This window comes from Juglans regia, chromosome 3, assembly GCF_001411555.2.
Source record: "Juglans regia cultivar Chandler chromosome 3, Walnut 2.0, whole genome shotgun sequence".
In the NCBI taxonomy this organism is placed as follows: domain Eukaryota; kingdom Viridiplantae; phylum Streptophyta; class Magnoliopsida; order Fagales; family Juglandaceae; genus Juglans; species Juglans regia.
The window spans coordinates 7,106,271-7,129,749 of NC_049903.1; the positions used below are offsets into that span (position 1 = coordinate 7,106,271).

At 34.1% G+C, this 23,479-nt stretch overlaps 3 protein-coding genes across 3 annotated transcripts; all 3 read left to right on the forward strand.

Annotated features, from left to right (window-relative positions):
- The first annotated feature begins 5,440 nt into the window (after nt 1–5,440).
- Nucleotides 5,441–6,381, forward strand: LOC108999103 (cysteine-rich repeat secretory protein 38-like). Its single transcript, XM_018975903.2, has one exon. It carries the CDS (start codon nt 5,469–5,471, stop codon nt 6,195–6,197), a length of 729 nt encoding a protein of 242 aa, XP_018831448.1. The 5' UTR covers nt 5,441–5,468; the 3' UTR covers nt 6,198–6,381.
- A 1,891-nt stretch (nt 6,382–8,272) lies between these two features.
- On the forward strand, nt 8,273–9,471 carry LOC108996154 (cysteine-rich repeat secretory protein 38-like). Its single transcript, XM_035688657.1, has 2 exons — nt 8,273–8,350; nt 8,824–9,471. The coding sequence occupies exons 1-2, from the start codon at nt 8,273–8,275 to the stop codon at nt 9,469–9,471; spliced, it is 726 nt and encodes a 241-aa protein (XP_035544550.1).
- A 7,644-nt stretch (nt 9,472–17,115) lies between these two features.
- Nucleotides 17,116–18,624, forward strand: LOC118347962. The gene is made up of 2 exons (XM_035688658.1): nt 17,116–17,802; nt 17,911–18,624. The coding sequence occupies exons 1-2, from the start codon at nt 17,116–17,118 to the stop codon at nt 18,622–18,624; spliced, it is 1,401 nt and encodes a 466-aa protein (XP_035544551.1).
- The last annotated feature ends 4,855 nt before the right edge of the window (nt 18,625–23,479 follow it).

The window sequence follows — 23,479 nt, forward strand, 5'->3', positions numbered from 1 at the left end:
TCTTGTTTTAGCTCCTGATCTAAGCTCATTTTGTTTTTGGGCTTGTTTGGAAAGTTAGACGAGATAAGAAAATTTCAAAATTTTTTAATTATTTTTGTAAATACTATTTAAATATAAAATACAATTTTTTCAAATTTCTGCTTTTATTTTCTTAACACAAAGATCAATACAATACAAAAAGAAGTAAGCCAAAAGTCACGTGCCAGGGCAGGTCGACCATCCACATGCATAAAGGAAAATGTGGAGCAACTTGCTTGCCAGCAGCTCCCAAACCCATTTTCAATGTTCTGACATATTTTATTCAATATTCTGTGTGCAGTACTGACTGGATTTTGTGTATCTCAGTATAGCTATACTGTTTTCTTCATGGACAGGTAAACAAACACTTTAATTTTCTGGCCGAGCATTAATTATTTATTAATTGCTCTTGATCTTCCTCCTCCTTACATGAACATGATGTGTGTAATTATATATATACATATATATATATATATTAATTATACTTGATAAAATTATATATAGAGGTGGCTTGCTGGATACATATTGAGAAAAGACAAGCAGGAAAGATGTGGATGGCATATTCGAGATCCATGTTAAATCTATCTTTATTAGTGTCTTTGACACTGAATCTTCAACCAAAAAGGTGATAGCTGCAATTACCAGTGACATTATTATTGTTCAAGATGCTATTTCCGAGAAGGTAATTTGAATTTCTTTCTTTAATTAATTATTTCTTGCAATTCTTTTATTTTATTTTATTTTATTTTATTTTAAATTTTTGGGTCCCGGCCTAGCTAACAGCTAATACCCAACCTCACACTAAGTACTCCTAGTCCCTGAATATCTTAATAATTATATATGATCTCTTAAGTCTAGATTAATAATCATGTCGATACCATATATATGTAGATACTTGGCCTTGAATCTGTTCACAAATCCGTGTGACATTTAAGAGTGCGTGCATAATGTTCATGTTCCCGTCTCATTTCTATCGCATTGTTCTGATGTAGCTGCATGCATTGTCTATCAACCATTAAATTAATGTTTATTATTTTTTAAAAATAATAATGGGAAAGAATCCCCTCTCTACCCTCTCTACACCCACCCTAGTACGTACACCCTGGCCTCACTTGTATTAGCTTAAAAAGAAAAAAGTTTCTTCTAATTAACTTCAATGGGCTTTATGGAATTTTAATGAAATAGACTCCTATTTAAACATTTCTATTTACATTATATTATACTAGTTAAGGGCAACGTGCGCTGCACGTATGCCCAGTTGTCTACTATTAAATATTGTAAGATGTATAATAGGCAGTAAAATATGACCAATTTCAGATAGAATCATCGTGTAAAGTAAATCATCATATTATCACAAGCAGCATATGAATAAGGATTTTTAACTAAATCATTTACCTTTTTATCTCATATTATAAACCCTAATATCAATGCTTATATCCAATAGTATTTTTACGAGTTCCAGATAAAATAATATATAATGAGAATCTTGGATCTTGTTAGGCAGCAAACTCAAGAATTGAATGCATTTAAATGAAATGTAACATCCATAAGCAAATTAAGATTATTTCTTTTACTAAAAATAAAATATTGATTGGTTAACCTTACCAAAATCTCTTGTTTAAAAGACTAATGTTTCTATAATATTAAAAAATAATATTCTAACAATATTTTATTTAACTTTTAATTTTCATTTCAACTAATCTCATCTCAATTAGGATCTAAGCTATCAAAAAAAAAAAAAAACCTCAGTATCCAAACTCACCTAATCGGCAAAAGAGCAAAAACATAAGAGAACCGGATTTGATGAGAAAAAAGGAAAAAGAGAGAGAGAAATTGATAAGAACATTGTTCATCCCTTACTTATTTTCAAATAAAAGTCTATTTGAAAATAGATTTTATTCCAAAATTTTCATATCATATCATATCTCCTTTTTAAACATAACTGAAATACAAAATTTTAAAAATAATCATTACAACTTTCTCAAAATTTCAAATTTCAAATAAAATATAATTTATCTTTTTAAATTTTAAAATAAAAATAATATTATAAAATTATAATCTAAGTGTCTGATAATATTTTAATTTTATAATATTTTTTTATTTAACTCTTTCTCTCTTTCAATTATTTTTTATAAAATTTCATCTCATCTAACTCTCTCCAACATTATATAAATTTTCAGAGAAGGAAAAAATTAAAAATGTTCTAATATATATTAACATATTCTAGACCATATTATTTAACACTACAAATAATGTTAAATTATTGCGTTAGTTCAAAAGCAGTTTAGCTTTTAATTTAAAAATGCAAACTAGATCATCTTAATTTACTTCAAAAGTTTTCATAACTCTTTTTAATATTATTAAAACAGAAACACTATAAAAAATAATAACAATAAAAAACATTAATTTATTTAACATTTTCACATTTGGGTAAATAAAATAGTAATAATGACATATTATATTTTTAAATTATTAAGAAGTTATAATTTATTTCCTTATGAAAATTTGTAATTATACTAACCAATCTACTATTATTACTCTTAATAATTATAGTTGGATGCGCATGTTATATATTTGTTATTTTCAAAATAAATATATAATGTGTCAGTTTTAAAATTCAAAACTACAGTGGTAAGTATTAAATAATTTAATCATATATTTTATAAAGTCTTATCCTTTACATTTAAAAAAAGGTAATGATAGGGTTACTACCCTATTACTACCCAATTACTACTCATAGTTAATTTCAAGTTTTTTATTTTTTTATGATTTTCTTTGAAATATTCTTTTAACATCCTTAATCGAAAAAATTAAAAAAATATATAATTTTATTAATAATCACTTACGTAACCATTAAGTAAAATAAAAAATTAAAAAAAAAAATCAAATATAAAATGAGTAGTAAATGAGTAGTAGGAGAGTAGTAATCCTATCATTTTCCTTTAAAAAAAATTAAACAAACTATAGTACATTAAAAATTATAGATCTACCTCAAATAGTGTAATTAATTTCAAGTTAATTAATAAACTATTCAATTTATCCAAAAATGAAAAAAAAATATTTAAGTTTATTTCTTAATAAATCATTAAACAAAAACCATTAATAAAATAAAAAAATTAGATTTATACTGAAACTGTAACAATTCAATTCAATATTTATATAATTCAAAATTAAAGGAAATAAAACACAATAAAAACACAATGCTCCTATCAATAAAATTAAATTAAAAAAAAAAAAGAGCCGCGGCGGCTTGGATTCGTCGTGGCGGTTAACGTCGGCACGATAGGAGCTGAGATTGGAAGGGGAGGAACGCCGGACGGAGGGGAAGAGAATGGGTGGGGCGGTGTTGGCCACGCCGGCGTGCGGCGGAGCACTGGAGGCGACGAAGAATCGGACAGGCCGCGGCTTCGATTCACTCGTGGCGGTCAACAACAGCATGAGAGGGGCTGAGATTGGAAGGGAATGGACGCCGGTCGGAGGGGAAGAGAATGAGAGCGGCGGTGTCGAGCACGACGGCGTGCGGCGGCGCACCGTAGCAGATGAAGAAACGAACGGGGGAGAGGGGAGGAGGGGCTCGCGCGCGGGAGAGACAAGGACAAAATGAGAAAATTCTCAGTGGCAAAACCATAATTTTGGAATAAAAGTAGGGGTAAAATTGAAAAAAAAAAATGTTAGACAAAAACACTATTACAAACCCTCTTCGCGCTTTATATATAAGTAGATATTCAGTTTTATACCAAAAAAAAATGACTATTATTTATTAATATCAAATAATTAGATATTTTTAAACATATATTATTTTTTGTAGTGACTTTATAATGATTTTGACTATGATACTGATGTTATTAGGGACATTGCTAAGTTTTCCATCTAGAGTTATTTTCTATCTAAACATTCCTATTTACATTATAATATATATTCAATTTTATGCAAAAAAAGAAAAAAGAATTGACTGATATTTATTAATAACAAATAATTAGATATTTTTTAACATAAATTATTTTTTGTAGTGAATTTATAATGATTTTGACTGGGATACCGATGTTATTAGGGATATTACTGAGTTTTTCATCTAAAGTTATTTTCTACCTAAACATTCCTATTAACATTATATTATATATTCAGTTTTATGCAAAAAAAAAAAAACAATTGACTATTATTTATTAATAACAAATAAATAGATATTTTTCAACATATATTATTTTTTTTAGTGAATTTATAATGATTTTATTAATTTTTTTTCCCTCACGTTGTCTCTCTGTGGCCCGAATGTTCCTCACATCCGTTCTCCTTCAGCCCAGCCCGGCGCCGCCGTGCACAGGCCAGTCTCACCGCCACCACCGGGGAGTCCCTCTGACGCCGAAGACCAACCGAGGCACCATTGATGTCCCCCACGCGCAGCCGTAGGTCTCCCCTGCGGAAACCCATCCGAAATGGGTTTCTCCCATTTCTCTCAACCGGCGCCGCCGTACGCGGCCACCTACCGTCACGACCACCACAGGCGACTCCCCCTCACGCCGGCGACCAACCCAGCCCCCACCGATGTCCCCCACGCGCAGCCCAATCTGTCCCCCGTGGAAACCCATCCAAAATGGGTTTCTCCCATTTCTCTCAACCAGCGCAGCCGTAGGCGGCCACCCACGCCACCACACCTCCACCACTTCATACCGGCGACAATCTCTACCAGACCCGGCCACCACGAAGTTCCATTTCCCTCTCCGTCGCACACTACCATTCACACGCACACGGCAACTCTCTCTTCCTCTCGTCAAACCAAAAAGAAACACAGAATAAAGAAAACAGAGATGCGAAAATACATCTGAAATGAAAATAAATATGCGAGAAAGAGAAGATGAAAAACAACATGCTGAAGTGAAATTAGGAATTTTTGCATACCAAACGGTGAGAAGAAAACTCTCAAACAGCACGGCAAGAAATATTTCTTCCTCCAGTCGAATATGAAACGTCTGCAGATTCTACAAAATATCTTGCATTCCATCCCTTCTATCAAGGTTAGATATTTTGGACTGTCCGAAGAAGAGCTAACCAGATGTTTAATGTTCAACTAAGATGTAAAAATGTGGCTGAATGAAATAAGATAGGAAGGAAATGAACGAGAAGAAGACGACGCTGGTGACTCCACTGAATTCACTATTCACTACTGTTGATCTTATACATGCTTTTAAGTATTAGGAAGATATTGTGGGATAAGTCGTTGATCATGAGTGTGGTTTTAACTTACCCATATTTTGACTTTTGCAAAGTTCAAACAATTAACGCAGCCTATTTTTGACAATTTCATTCAACTTGAAAAGTTGAGGAAAGAGCGTGCGGCCATTACATCTTCCGGCCCTCTAGGGCTGGCTGGTCAGATTTACTATAAATAAGTGCTGCATGGTCCATAGCTTAAAGACATGACACAATCTTCATCGCTCATTTCCTTTCCAAAAATGTCTTCCTCACAGTTCACCTCCTCTGTCTACCTGCTAACATTTGCTCTCCTTCTCCAAACCATTTTTGGAGCCAGCCCTCTCTTCCATTTCTGTTCAAGCTCTGAAAACTTCACCACCAATGACCCTTACGAATCAAACCTAAAAAAGCTCTTGGGTAATCTTAACTACCAAACCCCACCCCAGGGCTTTGGTTTCGGTACAGCGGGTCAGCATCCATACCAAACTTATGGGCTTGCTCTTTGTCGCGGTGATGTTGGAGCATCAGACTGCAAGACTTGTGTTAATGAGGCCAGCAACGAAATTCACAAACGCTGCCCATATAACAAAGGTGCAATTATCTGGTACGATAATTGTCTTTTGAAGTACCTGAACAAGGACTTCTTTGGCCAACTCGATAATCAAAACAAGTTCTACATGTGGAACTTGAGAAATGTTAGCAATCCCACCACATTTAACCAACAGACGAGGGGGCTGTTGAACCTACTAGCAAAAGAAGCATCCGCGACCCCAAAACTGTATGCAGTTGGAGAGCAAGAGATTGGAGAATCGAAGAAGCTCTATGGCTTGGCCCAATGCACTAGGGATCTCTCTAGTACTGACTGTTTCAAGTGTCTTGATGGTATTATTGATGAACTTCCTCGTTGTTGTGATGGGAAAGAAGGAGGAAGAGTTGTCAGTGGGAGTTGCAACTTCAGATACGAGATTTACCCCTTCGTCAACACATAGAAGATATATATAAATCATAAGGGTTATTTTATATATATATATATATATATATATATATATATCTAGGGTTTCTGAATCTTCTACATGAGGTTCTTAAGCAAAATAAAGTGTGCGTGTATGAATAAGTTTATGACTCTCCCTTTTGTGGGAATATATATATATATATATATATATATATGGATTACTATCACCTCTATTGTATGTTTGTGTTGTTTCAACTGTCCAGTGTCCACAAATATGGTTGAATAAAATTTATGTTTCTTAATTACATATATATGCAGATTTGCTGTGGGAATTAATACATTGATCAATATTAGAATTTAGCTAATGTACTACTTACAATTAGTTAGACCCCAGCTTCAAATAATTAACACAATTAGCAATTAATTATTCATTTTTAGCGTACCAATTAATTTCTATCCTATATATATAATATAATAAAAGATGCTTTAGGGAATCAGGATATATTGTATATATAATCTGCTGCATGTTAAAAAATAAAACGGAAGATATATAATGCATGCCGGCCATACAGGTATATGTTTTTTTAATTTTAATTTAGATTAGGATTTTGCTTCCGAATTCTCGGTCCTATGAGGAAATTAAATTAATGAGAAGACAAAGTAATATCATATTAAAAAATAATTGTTAATTTGAAGCCGCGTGCATGTTTGAAATACTATTTTTATAAAGATCATAATTACAACCACTTAAAAGACTTTGTTATAATTGGCATGGGTTAATTACAAAAAAATATCCTCTCGAGGATACAACAATTAAGAAAATCACCATGTATGCATGCATGCATGCATATAGATATTCTGAAGTTTTCCTTCAATCTTTCTATATATATATATATATAGATATATATAGATAGATCGAATATCGTATATTTGACTGAAAGATGAAAAAATAAGAAAAAAATCATGGAATTAAATATTATATTTATAGAAAAAGAAGTGGTACACAAACTTTCAATTTCGACTTTAATTCCAAGCGGCACTTGAGGCGGATCGGTACTTTAAACCAGCTAGGAGATGACATTCAAAATACCTCCCCTAGCTAGCTAGCTTTGACTCAACCATATCGTGGCTCAATTTCATGATGCGAAAGTAATTCCACGGTACTTTAAAGTTTTAAACCAGCTAGGAGATGACATTCAAAATACCTCCCCTAGCTAGCTAGCTTTGACTCAACCATATTATGGCTCAGTTTCATGATGCGAAAGTAATTCCACATTAATGATTTGTTTAAATTACTAGTTACTGTACTCAACTTTATTTAATTAAACCGGCCAATTATCTGTGCGTGCACATGCATGCCCAACTATATTGCACATCATGACGCAGAGGCTGACATATCTACTTATATATAAAGTGCGAATAGCCTATCAACAGTGTTTTTGTCTAATATTTTTATTTCCCATTTTGCCCCTGCTTTAATTTTTAAATTTCGGTTTGCCCCTGTTCTTCTTCCCATTTTGCCCCTCCTTCTATTCTCAATTTTCCGTTTTGCCCCTCTTCCCCCCTCCCCCGTCCGTTTCTTCGTTTCCTGCAGTGCGCCGTCGCACGCTGGCGTGGCCAACACCACCCCGGTCATTATCTTCCCCTCCGGCAGGCGTCCCTCCCCATCCAATCTCAGCCCCTGTCGTGCCGCAGTTAACCGCCACGAGGAAATCCAAGGCGTGGCCCGTCCGTTTTTTCGTCCCCTCCAGTGCGCCGCCACACGCCATTGTGGCCAACACCACCCCGGTCATTAGCTTCCCCTCCGGCTGGCGTCCCTTCCCATCCAATCTCAGCCCTGTAGTGCTGCCGTTAACCGCCACGAGGAAATCCAATGAGCGGCCCGTCCTTTTCTTCGTCCCCTCCAATGCGCAGCCGCACGCCGGCGTGGCCAACACCACCTGGCCCATTCTCTTCCCCTGCGTCCGGCGTCCCTCCCCTTCCAATCTCAACCCCTCTCGTCCCGCCGTTAACTGCCGCAAGCGAAGCAAAGCGTCGACTGAGCGAATAGCAGTGTTTTCGTCGAACAAAATTTTTCCTATTTTGCCCCTGATTTTATCATGAATATAGCTTATGTTTTGTTTCTTTCTTGCTTCTGCCGACTTTTGGTTTGTGTCTTTTTACAGTAATTTTCATTGGGCTTATCTCTTTGTATTATATTTATTTCATCTCAATTTCTTACAAATATTTTCTTTACTTTTTTTTCATTTTCTCATTCACGTCCTGTTTAAATATAGAAATATTATCATCTCATTTCATCTTATTATTATAAAGAAATATTTTTAATAATATTGTAAATTTTTTTTAATATTTAAGGGTATAAAAAATTGAATAAAAAATTAAAAAAAAAATAACTTTTTTATCCTTATCGAAACCCATCTCGGAGGGTGTAACACTGCTCTTAGATTTTAGATGTGAAAAATAAGCAATGTTACAAATCGGTTTGAACTTTACTATTGGACTATAGTATTTTTATTTTTTTCCCAAATTGATACCAACTCTTCATAAAATTTTAATAAAAAATCAAAATGTTGAAAATTAAACTTTAATGTTGTGCAGCATTTTATTTCTTTTAATTTTGAATTACGTAAATATCGAATTGAATTGTTACATTTTTGTATAAGTCTAATTTTTTTACAAGCAATGACCCATACGAATCAAACCTAAAAAAGCTCTTGAGTGTTCTGTACTACAAAACTCCTCCTCAGGGTTTTGCTCTTGCTTCTTTGGGTAAGTATCAATACCAAACTCACGGTCTTGCTCTCTGTCGAGGTGATGTTAATGCCACGGAATGCATGACTTGTGTTAACGAGGCCAGCAACGAAATTCACAAACGCTGCCCATATAATGAAGGTGCAATTATCTGGTACGATAATTGTCTTTTGAAGTACATGAACAAAGATTTCTTCGGCCAGATCGATAACGAAAACAAGTTCTACATGTTGAACGTGAGAAATGTAAGTATTAATCCCAAAGTATTTAACCAAAAAGCCAGGGATTTGTTGAGCCGACTGTCCAAGGAAGCGTCTGGCACCCCAAAACTGTATGCAGTTGGAGAGGGAGAGATGGGAGATCAATCGAAGAAACTCTACGGTTTGGCACAATGCACAAGGGACCTTTCGAGCACTAATTGTTTCAAGTGTCTTGAGGGTGCAATTGATGAACTTCCTCGGTGTTGTGATGGGAAAGAAGGAGGGAGGGTAGTTGGGGGAAGCTGTAATATTAGATACGAGATTTACCCATTCGTTAATAAATTAATTATTAGTTATTAATTAATAGATCATTTTTTAACAAGTAATACTAGCTAGGGATCCCACTCATGCTCCTGCTCCCATTTTTTATTTATTTTTACTTAATGATTAAGAAAATGTTATTTAATAATATTGTAATTTTTTTTTTTTTTAATGCATGCTCTATCTCTAGAGTTTAATTAAATAGAATGTTCTGTATATTACAAATGTATGAAATAAAACAAGTTCTTAATTTTAGGGACAATTAGTACTACTGTTAGAATTACCAGTCATATTTTCACTTATAATATTTTCAACCAATCAGATAGTACCTCAATGTGTACTCATACTGTGTAAACTAAGTACGTACGTACTACAACAGAATATCAAGAATTCTTTTACACGTTTCTTTTTCTCCCTTTTGTTTCTTGCTGCTCTGTTTTCTGATATGGTATGATCAGAGCACTAAGCTTTGATGTACGTCTGAAATCTTATTTCCTTTCTTTGTAAATGGCTCTTTTCAATCCTTGTGAGGATTCTTCTACTCCGTATTTTCAAAATGGTGACAACCCACGCACCATTCTTGTTACTTAGCCTCTATCTAGCGAGAATTATCATACATGGAAACGTCATTGTGGCTTCTTGGTTGTTAAACTCTGTTTCGAAAGAATTGGCATCGAGCATTGTCTTCATCACCCGGGCAAAGGCAGTATGGGATGTCTTGAAAGAAAGGTTTTCGCAAACCAATGGCCCTCGCATTCGTCAGTTGAAATAAAAAAAATTGCTGAATTAGTTCAAGATCAACAATCTGTAAATGCTTACTACACTTGACTCAAGGGTTTGTGGGATGAACTAAGCATTTACCAGTCTTCTCAAATCTACACTTGTGGTTGTACTTGTAGTGCAACGAGGAATGTTGTAGAGGCTCATCAACAAGAATATGTTATGAAATTCTTTGTGGGGCTTAATGAATCTTTCAACAATGTACGTGCCCAAATAATATTGCAAGATCCATTGCTACCTTTAAATAAAGTTTTTGCTTTGATTACAAGAAAATAAAGACAGAGAGATTCGTCCATTTGCTATGCCAAGAATGGAAAATGCAATCTTGCTTGCACGATCTGGACCTAATCTTGGTTTAAATACTGCACATGGTAGATTGGTGAATAAGCATGTGCAAGGCACTCGAAAAGATAAACCAATTTGTACACATTGTGGCTCAACTGGGCACACTGGTGGACAAATGTTACAAACTCCATGGTTAATCACTTGGGTTCAAATCGAAAGGAAATAGAGGGTTTATTGCTGCTGCAAATCAAGTTTTTCATGATCTCCCAAAGGCAGTCAAGGAGTTTCCACAAATTCCTTTTACTCAAGAGCAATGCAAACAACTTCTCGAATTGCTTAATTCCAAAAATGCTAATGAGTGTTCTACTAACAATAGTTCAGTAGACAACTTACCATATCTTCATCAGTCATTTTTCAATTTGTCAGGTATATGTTCATCTGTTGTATATAGCCAAAGTTGTAACACCCAGACCGAGCACTAAGCCCAAGCTGATCGTCGGTTCTATAAAAAAACTTTATTCGGATTAATATGTATGAAAAGCTCACTTGAGTTTTAAAAACTTTATTCGGGGCCAAAATTTATTTTGGCAAAGTACGTATTTTTTTGGACTTGATAATTAGATTAAAATCTTTAATGGACAATGCAGGCATTAGTCCGAAAAAATTATGGGACAAGTTTGATTATTTTAGAAATTGAGTCAAGGTCCATTAGTGTTGGTTAAATACTCTGATTCATGAAAATATGGACAAGCCAAAAGAGATTTGGACTGCTTTAACTGGCCCAAACCCGTTAGCTCTAAACCATGAGACCCAAAGTCCAGTTTATTTATAAACCCCACACCATGCACGTCTCCATCTCCATTCCACTAGGGTTCACGGCAATACTATATATATACACATATTCACGCACAGGCCCCATGCACCTTCACCTTCTTCCTCTAGAGCCTAGGGTTGCCACCACGAAACCACGACAACGACAACCGTGAGTCTCGCAGTGTCATGGCAAAGGAAGCCCCGTGTCCCAACATATTTAGCCGCTTCACCACCGTTCCTCTTATTTTACTTTCCTCAACCGCCAGCCACGAGAACCACCTTGCTCCTCCACAACACTGCCTTATACCACCACCACCACCGAAAGGTAGCCCCACTGTCAAGTTTTTCCATGCCGCAACCCCACACGACAAGCTAGCCTAGCACCCTCACGGCCTCCCTTAGCCCTATCGTACGGAACTGCAGCTTCCCAAGGAGATCAAGCCGCTGCATACTCCTCCACAACGCTGCCCCTGCACCATCAACCCGCACTCAGCCTCCATCGTCCTCTATATCACCATACAAAAACAGAGTAAGCTCTTTTGCTGCCACCCAGTTGCTCAACCTCGAAGCCCATAATGAAACAAGCATGAACCACCTAGACAAGCCACAAAAACCATTGGTCGTGCCATCCCAGGTTCGTTGTTTTCCTCTCGGTAAGCCCATGCTCGAACCTTCCCCCACTCTCTCTCTCTCTCTCTCTCTCTCTCTCTCTCTCTCTCTCTCTCTCTCTCTCTCTCTCTCTCTCTCCATTAATGTGATTGGCCATTAGATTATATCCAACGTACCATTATTTAGGGAAAATTAATTAAGCTTTATCGAGCATTTTCAAAATTCAATTATATTGTATGTGTTATCATGCAGTCTCCCCGCGCGTTTAAAGCTAACAGCAATGGGATCATGTGAAATTAAACAAGTACTACTTCTCTTGAAAACGAGTTTTTTCTTGCTTAAATATTAGTGGCCTGTGACTAATATTTAAGCTTCCGTTCTATATCAGAAGCAGTAGTACTATATATATCTTAGTAGTCAGTAGTACTATCATGACGAACGTACAAGTACTCTTGGCCCTTGGGCATGGGATCCAACACCTTGTTTTGGTAATCACATCGTTTTAATAACGAGATGAAACGATAAATTTTTAAATTTTTTTATTATTTTATTTTTAAACATCATTAAAACACAAAATTATATTTTTTAATTTTAATTTTTTATCTTTTTCATATAATCATTACCTAATTATTATAAATTTCGTAAACTTTAAAACAAAATACAGAAATTAATATAATATTTTAAAACTTTAAAGCAAAAATAATATTCAAATATTATACTCAAATAATTTTTTAATTTTATAATATTTTTATTTAATTTTTTCTCTCTCATTTATTAAAATTTAATAAAATATTAATTTAACTCAAACTATTTATGAATAAACAATTTTATTCTGATTAACAGAACAAACTATTTTATTACTATTTACGTAATTCTGATCAGATAGTAAGTGTCCAAACCAGCCCATATTAAGGTCCCAATGGTAGTGTTACTAACTACTGCTAATGTATTATGTATATAGCAAGGTGGCCGGTGATGATAGGCCTACAAAAGTATTCTTCGATAAAATATAAAGTTATTAATAAAAATCGGAGACTTGAAAGGAAGGTAAAATTAGTGATCCATAGGGTCCGGAAAATAAGCCCACGAAATAAGGTGAATGACAGGAAAGTATTCCTACAAGCCCACAGTACTATTAATCTAGCTAAAATAAAGGTCTAAGGTGCCGTTTGTTTTCGTAGATAAATTTTTATAGATAAGATGTTATGAATTGAAATTAAAATTAAAAACTAAATAAAATATTATTAAAATATATTTTTTAATTTTTTAATTTTTTTTTAGATTTAAAAATATTAAATTATTTATTTTATTTTATGTAAAAATTTAAAAAAATTATAATAATTAGATAAGATAAAATAAAATAAAATGAGTTGATTATAAAAACAATCTAGACCTAAATGATTTCCAGAAGCATTTACCCGGCCAACGATCGGCTTTGCTTGATATGTAATAATATATATAGTACTTTTACAACCTTATGCTGCTTTCGATCTTTTTCCGCAAAACGTTAACTTGATTTTCCTGAACTTCTCACGGTCACTACAAGGAGAATCACATTTTCCAGCGATTCACTTTCGTTGACAAAACCAACAAAATCGCCGCCTATGACCTATTCCAGCAATTTATAAATCGCTGGACGTTCGCCGGTATTAAAGTCCCACTTTTGATCTACTCCAACGAAAGCCAAAAATCGTCGGCAAATATTTTATTTACCGGCGATTTTTATTCGTCGCAAATGGTACATTTTATCGCTGCAATTGCAAGATACGGTTCAGTTGTTAATCGTTGGGAAAAATTAATTCCAGCGATTTAATATTGTCGCTAAAAGAGGAAAAATCACCGGAAATATAATTTCCCAACGATTTTTTTAAATCGCCACAATTGACTAAATGGTTTTGAAATAACAATTGCAGCGATTAAAATGCGCCGTTATATATCAATCCCAGCGATTTTAAAATCGCCGCAATTGAATTATTGGTTTTGTGAACTCAGTTGCAGCGATCATAACATCATTGGTATTTTTTTTTTTGCGGCCAATATTGTTCGCCGAAAATACCCTAGAATGCCGGCAATAAGTATTTCCTGCGATATGTTATCGCCGGAAATAACATTTGTCCACCAAAAAATTATTTCCGGCGAATTGTAATCGCCGGAAAAGATATTTAACAAAATAAAAAAAAAATTGCACGAAATTAATGGCGATTTTCTATACCCAAGCTATACTTAATATTAGAGAGCCTGATATATAATATATGTATATATAACTGTAAGATATAATTAACATATGAGCTAAACCCTAAAGCTAGATAAATAGTATGAAATATTTATAAGGAGCCTCTTGTAAAGCAAATACATGAATTAACAACTCTTATGAAAGCATTCTGCCTTTGAGGAAGCGCCAAGGTCCAGTTGCTGTCCCCACCCTACCATTTGCAATTAATCAAAATTAAATAAAAAGAAAGAAAGAAAGAAGATATCATTCAAAATATTCCAAATGCTTACCCTATTATAAAAAATGGAGATTGAAACTTGAAATATATATCTCGATTATATATAGATTTCATTAGCTAGCTAGCTAGGGAATATGGATTACAAGGAAAATCACCTCCAAACACCAGCAACTGTGCGCAAACCCATGTAGATGATTAAGGCATACCAGAGTCCAATATAACCTCTGGCTTTAGCCAGAAGGTATTCTGAGGTAATACTTGCTATAGCCATAATAATCTGAACAAGAATATTTTTAATTATTTAAAGAAAAGTTCTGAAAGATAATTAAATTAACAGAGATTGAATATATATACATATATATATGTATATGGGAAAAGAGGGTTTAGTGAACTTGCCATTGAATATGCAGTATATGCAAAGTCAGATGCTCCAAAGTTCACACCATCAAGAACAAAAGCTAAGGTGTTTATTGGTTGTGTACCTGCTATAAACTTCAGAATTAAGCCAAAAGAAAAGGGAGAATTCGATCAGTACTTATCTGCTCAAATGAAGAAATTAATTTATATAAGAGAGACACACAAACATTTAAACCATGATTTGATCTAAATTGCTGGAAATAGTAAGTCATATATATGTGTGTGTGTGTAGTTAAAATATAATTTCAGAAACTTCTTTCATTGAGAACATCTTATCATACCCAACAAATGAAAGTTATTATTAATAGAGAAAAACAACTTCTCATATGGTCAAAATAACTACAATCATCTAATCAACGATATTATGAAATGAAAAGTTTTCCTCTTCTTAGGCAAATAAGGCTATTTTGGAAAATAATGAGCATTCAAGATAATCAAGCTTTTTGGATATTAAAGTTATATTGAATACGTTACCTCAATAGGCAAGGTACTTGGTGTGTTGCCTAAAACTCAGCTCTTGATTTAAATGAACCAGCCTTCTTAACTCCTAATGGGTAAATGACAAAATGGCAGAGGAAAAAGAAAACTAATTCTGAGTCTACTTTTACCTATGCTTGTACATTCTCAGAAGTAATTTTACCTATGCTTGTGCTTTATTAATGATTAAAGATGATAATACTCTAGTACGTAGGATGTACACATGAATAAATTTAAACCCCTTCAAGACGTGAAAGTGAAAATATATCAATTCAGCTCTGCCCCATATACTTATTTATATGATCTAAGATTCTACTTCTGAGAATGTAATATTCAACAGCTGCACAGGGCAGCAATTCTAGTGCTATTATCAACAGTGCTAAAGCCTTCCTGAACCTTCTACACCAGAAACCAGTGTTTTTGGTACCGTACCGTACCGGCCGGTACGGCCGGTATATGCCGTACCGGCCAATCGGCCGGTACCGGTAAAATAAGTGTTCCGTTTCGGCCGAAATTTCGGCCGTACCGGCCGGTACATGACTGTACCGGCCGGTATTTTATGTTTCGGCCGAAACACAAATTTCGGCCGGTACGCTTTTCAGCAGTTGGGTTGATGGCATTTTTGTAATTTTTGCAAACTCTAAAGGGCAATTTTGGAATTTTACCACAAAATCAAAACCTACTTTCAGACTTCAGAATCTCATTTCTCAATCTCTGCCTTCTAATATCCTGAACTCAATTCGGCCGAACCATTTCGGCGCCCAGGCTCACGGCTCCCAGTCCCACGCCTCAGTCACGCACGAGCAGCCAACGGCCAGCGGCCCAGCAGTCCACCGCACGACGCCGACCACCACCAGGCCTCAACTTGGTATTTTATTTTTACTATTTTTTTTTTTATATTTATAACTTAATTTAATTATTTTTTTGTTACTTTTTTGATAAACAAATCATAATTGTATTTTGATAGATGTTTTAGATTATATTGTTATAGTGTTTGTTTGTATTTTTATAGATATTTTAGATTATATTGTTATAGATGTTTGTTTTTATTTTGATAGATGTTTTAGATTATATTTTTATAGATGTTTGTTTGTATTTTTAATTTTTTATAGATGTTTTAGATTATATTTTGATAGATGTTTTAGATTATATTTTGATAGATGTTTGTTTGTATTTTTATAGATGATGTTTTAGATTATATTTTTATAGATGTTTGTTTTTATTTTGATAGATGTTTTAGATTATATTTTTATAGATGTTTTAGATTATATTTTGATAGATGTTTGTTTGTATTTTTATAGATGTTTTAGATTATATTGTTATAGATGTTTGTTTTTATTTTGATAGATGTTTTAGATTATATTTTTATAGATGTTTGTTTGTATTTTTATAGATGTTTTAGATTATATTTTAATAGATGTTTTAGATTATATTTTGATAGATGTTTGTTTGTATTTTTATAGATGATGTTTTAGATTATATTTTTATAGATGTTTGTTTTTATTTTGATAGATGTTTTAGATTATATTTTTATAGATGTTTTAGATTATATTTTGATAGATGTTTGTTTGTATTTTTATAGATGTTTTAGATTATATTTTTATAAATATTTTAGATTATATTGTTATAGATGTTTGTTTTTATTTTGATAGATGTTTTAGATTATATTTTGATAGATGTTTGTTTGTATTCTTATAGATGATGTTTTAGATTATATTTTTATAGATGTTTGTTTTTATTTTTTATTCTTATAAATGTTTTTGATTATATTGCATAAGTAGTTTAGATTTGATGAGTTTCCTCTTAATGACTTACTTATAAGTGTTAATTTGTTATACTTTAATAGTTATAAATGTCTAGTTGTCAATCAACTGGTGGTATGACTTCAACTCCAACACTTGCTCCTGTAAGATCAGAAGATCCAGCATGGGCCCATGCACGTGCTGTGCCAGGGGCAAGAAATAATACTGAATGTTTATATTGTAATAAAATAATTAGAGGTGGCGGGATCACTCGGTTGAAGCATCATCTAGCTGGAATTCCAGGCGATGTAGAAGCATGTAAAAATGTGTCTGAAGATGTAAAATGGCAAATGAAGGAGTTGCTTAATGAAATGAAAAAAAGCAAAGAGAAGAGAAGGAGAATAAGGTCAGAGATTGGAGGCGATATAGATTTAACATCTGATGATATTGACGATCGTAATAGTATGGAGGGACAGTCTCAACTTTCAAAAGGTAAGGGGAAGTCGAAAGAATCTGGAACTGGAGAGTCAGTGGGGGGATTGAGTAGATTTTTTGCTCCAAGAACAACTCCTGGGGCCCAACCTTCAATTAAGAGTTCTATGTGTTCAAATGAGATGATTGTAAAAGCAAAGATGGCTGTAGCACGCTGGTGGTATGATGCTAATCTGCCTTTTAATGCTGCTCAATCTAAGTTTTATCAACCAGCTATTGATGCCATGACTGCCATTGGGCCAGGATTCAAAGGCCCATCTTTATATGAGTTGAGAGGAAATTTGTTAAAAATGGCTGTGAATGAGGTTCAAGATTATTTGCAACAAATTAGAAAAGATGGTTGGACAAACCAGAAGCAACAATCAATAATCAACTTTCTTATTTATTGTCCGAAAGGTACAATGTTTTTGAAGTCTGTTGATACATCTGGTCTTAGAAAAGATGCTGAAACATTGTTTAATATCTTTGATGAGGTTGTTCAAGAAATTGGAGCTGAGAATCTTGTGCAATTCATAACGGACAATGATGCAAGTTATAAAGCTGCAGGAAAAAAGTTACAACAGAAGTATGGCTCTTTCTACTGGTCCCCATGTGCAGCTCATTGCATAGATTTAATGTTGGAGAATTTTTCTGATCCAAGATATTTTCCCCTTATTGATGATACCATAAAAAAGGCAAAAAAGATAACAAAATTCATCTATAACCATGGCTGGGTTTTGGCATTGATGAGAAAATACTTTACCAAAGGTCATGATTTGTGTCGTCCTGCAGTTACAAGATTTGCGACAAATTTTTTAAGTATCCAATGTTTGCTCTTGTTTAAGAAAGAACTCAGACAAATGTTTACTTGTGATAAATGGATTGCATCAAATCATTCTAAGAGCAGCATAGGGAAAGAGATAGCTGAGATTATTTTAGAAGATAAAGAGTTTTGGGTTCAATGTCAATTCATTGTTAAAGTTAGTGAACCTTTGGTTCGTGTTCTACGACTTGTTGACGGGGATGAGAAGCCTGCAATGGGATACTTGTATGATGCAATGGAAAGAGCCAAAGAGAACATAAAAGCAAGATGCAATAACAAAGTCATTTTATTCAGTCCATTCACCAGGATCATTGATTCCAGATGAGATAGGCAACTTCACAGTCCATTACATGCGGCGGGTTGTTTTCTTAACCCTGGAATTTACTATAGCCCCAATTTTAAAAATAAAAATGATGTTATAAGAGGCTTCAACAGCTGTGTTATGAAAATGGAACTTGATCCCGATAATCAAGACAAGATCATTGCAGAACTTGACTTGTATAAGAATGCAATAGGTGAGTTTGGACATTCTTTAGCAATCCGCCAGCGTGATAAGATTAATCTAGGTATTATCATTTATCAATATCATTTGTTAAATAGTGTGACTTTGTACTTTAAATTTTATCTTATTTTATTTTTACTTGTATTTAATTAATAATTTATAATTGTATTATTGTTATAGTTGCATGGTGGACCCAATTTGGTTGCGAGATTCCAACGCTTCAAAGGTTTGCTGTTCGAGTACTAAGTCAATGTTGTAGTGCAACTGGATGTGAGAGAAACTGGAGCACATTTGATTTTATTCATTTGAAGAAGAGAAATAGATTAGTGCATAAACGTTTGAATGACTTAGTATTTGTTCGTTATAACTTGAAGCTGAGAGAGAGGTAAATTTTTTTAATACTAATGTTTTCACTGTTGAAAAATATATAACATTTTCACTTATGTTTGATTTTATTTTGACAGGAGCATAAAAAAGGGAAGAGATGCTTTAGATCCAATCAATCTTGAAAACATTGATTTGATGGAAGAATGGGTAGGTGAAGAATCTGAGCTTCTTGATGGAGAAGATTTGGATTGGGCAAGTATTGAGGAGCCATTGGCCTCACTAAATGAGGAAGACAATTATAATATTGGTGTTGATGTTGATGATGGAGATGACGTTGATGAAAATATTTTGATTCACATGTCGAATCCTGATCCTTATTGTCTTTTTGATGAGGATGATCATCTTTGATGACGTAGTGAAGTTACTGATTTTATCATGATAATATTGGTATTTATATTTTATAACTTTATGTTAGTTGTAACTTAAAACTTAAGACTTGTATTGAGAATATTGAATTTGACTTATTTTGTTGTTATTTTGGAATACAGTTAATGCTTGTATATATATAATTTATCCAGGTTTAAATTATTCCAAAACGGTATACAAAACGGTACCGGTACGGTACGGTACCGGTACCGAAACGGTATCGTGACCGAAATATTATGCCGGAACGGTACACGAAACGGTACCGGTACCGAAATATTTCATTCCAGTGCCTTGACCGGTACGGCTTCCGGTACGGTATTCAAAACTTTGCCAGAAACCCCTTAATAGGCCCTAATGGTGCAAAATTGAAAGCTAGCTTCAAATAATTATATAAGTGAGGACAAATAACACGAAGTAATAACTGACAATAGCAGATAACAGCAATCAAAACCAGTTCAACCACCAATGCTCTAGTTATTTAGAAGATATTTTTTTTTATCAGAGTTATTTAGAAGAAGATAAAAACAACAAAAAGCAAAAGAATATTGGATAATATTTCCAACATCAAATCCAGTACTGGATCCACGTACTAGTAGCACATTCCATGATATTAATCCACCTACATGTTAAACACATGTAGAGCATCTGAAGGCATGAACCACATGTAGAGCTCTACCTATCAGCAAAAGCAGGTTCTACCTGCAAGCAAGAAAAGTGTAAGATTAGGACATGTCTTTTTTTATAAGTAACTACTTATAACCATATGCTTTGAAATGCTTCATATGCAAAATCATGGATATCATGGATGAATACAGAAAAATATTGTCCAACGCAATATATAAAGATAGAAAATTAATAAACAGTTAGTTTCAATTAATATGAATATCATGGATATCAACAAGATAACCATTAAAACGTGATAGGACTACATTTGCAATACTTACAACAATGCTAACTTACATAAACATTATACATAATCTGTCATTGAAAATATGACATTACAAAGCTATTAGTCCAGTTTATATATTAAACTTTTTGGCATGGTTACTTAGTATTTAACATCTGATTTTATTTACTTCTCTACTGGGGTTATTTGAGTTGTTCCTCAATCTGAATCTCTCTAAGAACTGGTCATAGTGAACTGGTCATATGACCAGTACAGTACCACATTCTGCATAAGCAAATCAAACTCTACCACACCAAACTCAGCTTGTGTGTGGGGGTTCACCATTGCACTTATTAATAAAATCTTCTTACTTAAAAAATAAACAAAAAGTTATACAAGAAACACACAATGGGATCACAGAATCTGAAACAACAAATATATAAGTTCATATGCTTAAGTATATTTGAGCTGAACAGAGGAAGAGAGAAAAATCAATTGCTACTTGTCCTTACCAAATTCATCCTGCAACTTTCTTTTATGATGCTCATTCAGGAACAATGTTTCACCCTAAAGAAGCCTTTTCACCTGAGACTTAAAAAGTTTGATAAGAAACATATAACAAAACAAGCCAAATACAATCAAATATGTTCATTCAATCCAAATAAAGGAGAAATTTCTTTATGAGATTGTGAGAACAGAACTTGGTTTTCTAATTAGTTTCTTTATGAAATTTCTTTATTAGTTTTCTAATTAAAATGCAATAAATATATATATTGAAGATGACACTAAAGTAATATAGAAGTGGCCCTAGACTTTTCCAAAATATTCAATAATTAAAAAAGATATATCAAAGTAATTAAATAATAAAAAACTACCCCATCAATGTCCATATGAGAGCTAATGGCAGCACCAGCAGTGGCAAGTTAACTCTTAAAGAAAGTTAACTTGCCACCCTTAGATAAATATATACACTTAAAGGAAAAATGGATTGGATGTGTAACATGGGGATGGGGTTGCCCAGACACTAAGATTCTTTGCTTTACCTCATGTACATGTTTTTTTAAAGGGAATATTGACTGATTAAGAAAGATGATTAGCCATTCTTTGCCTGCTAATTAAAGAACAAGTTTTGGACTCATTTCAGTGAACTCAACTTAGTTGTTCCATCTAAATACAAAACTATCCAGTTCTAGTATCAAATAAAAAAAACTGCCAAGTATTAGCTACCATACATACCACATGCAAATACTAGCAATGTTTACCCAAAAATAAAAAATCATAGCTGCTGCCCAGCCACATGTATAAGACCAATTAATATACTCAAACTCCAAACTGGACTTAACATCTATCAGGCCAAATGCAAGGCACTTACGTTTGTACAGCGCATGAAGAGACCGATGGAAAGCAACTGGCATAAATCTGGTTGAATGGCCTATGATCCTACACACTTAACAGAGACACAATCACATTCCTATATCAAACAACTATACCCAAGCTATATAATATATTTATATATAACGGTAAGATATAATTAAATCTACCAATAAAGTCATCACCTAAGGCTTAGTTTGGTAAAAAAGTAGTTACTGTAAGAAACAATACCATGTCAGCAAGATGATGCTCCAATTTCTTCCATTGTTCTTAAATATCAGAATTCATTAGTATCTTGGAGGGTTTTTGTACATAGGACAACAATTTAAATTACAAGAACTATCAACCCAATAAACTAGAAAGTATATAGAAGACCATATACAAGTAGCAGCTTAAGATTGAAATTAGTGTAAGTTGGATGCAGCTATAATTGAAAAGAAAATACAAATATTAAGCAAACAGAATAAGGACTAATTAGCTTGAAAAGTACATGACTTTACACCTTTGTGTGCTTGAAGAAAGCATATGTACAAAAAACAATTGATTCTAGGTCATCTCTCTGCCAATGGTTCGTGATGCTAGGTTCTGAGCTAGTCATATGACCTATTGTGTTTTTTTATTTGGATGTTAGAGCATACAAATTCAACCAACATCACAGAAAAATAAATTTCAAATGCCCTTACCTATTTTTCCAAACTCACGGCAGGATGTGTTGGTGCTGCTGCGATGGACTGCTGCTGCTATGGGCTACTGCTGTGATTAAACCCAATTTCAAAGTGAAATGGGACGATTTTATTTACAAGCAAGAAATAGAGCCTAACTAATAATTTATTAATAAACTAGATAAAAATGAGTTTTCTGATCCATACAATCAATCTAAGGTTTATGAAAAATTAATCATAAACCAATTAGAGAATCCGAACAAAAAAAGCAAAATAAAAGCTAAAACACACAAAGGGGGTCACGATTTGGTCAGATTAGAAGGGTAGGTGAGGAGGAGGGACCTTGAGTTGGGCTCGACTGCATTAAGGAGCCTCCATCTCTGAGCTGCTTCAATGGCTACTCTTTGTCTGCCTTGAGTGGTGTTGCGTCGACGAGGAACGACCTATACGGCTTTTGTGCGAAGGAAACAGACACTCTAGGGCAGAAAAATGCAATCAGATGGCTTGAGTGGGTTTTGTGAGAAGGAAATGGGCGAAGTGATCTCCCATTTTGGCCTGCAAACAATGGCCACTGATGAGGGGGTGGGTATCACAGCGAGATGAGTGGGTGGGTATCACAGCGCGCGATCGTAGGAACTCGGGGATGGGGAAGAATAGAGTAAAAAAAAAAAAAGAGAGGGAATGTGTTTTCGTTTCGGGGGGAAAATTAAACAATCCGTGAGTTAAGCGCCCTAGAGATGAATTGCAGCGATTGTTTGACCGTCGCAATAATTTTTTAACTTTTCAGCGAAATACAGCGCCGCAATATCTACCAAAATCGCTGCAATTGAGATGTACAGTGATCGACTCTTAGTAAATTGAAAGGCGTTGTTTACTCTATGCGACAAAAAATAAAATCGCCGCTAAAAAAGACCAATTACGGCGATTTTGTTTGCAACAGATGAAAAATCACCGCAATTGAGCTATTTTCTTGATGTGGGTACTCGGCCAACAACATGGACCGTGC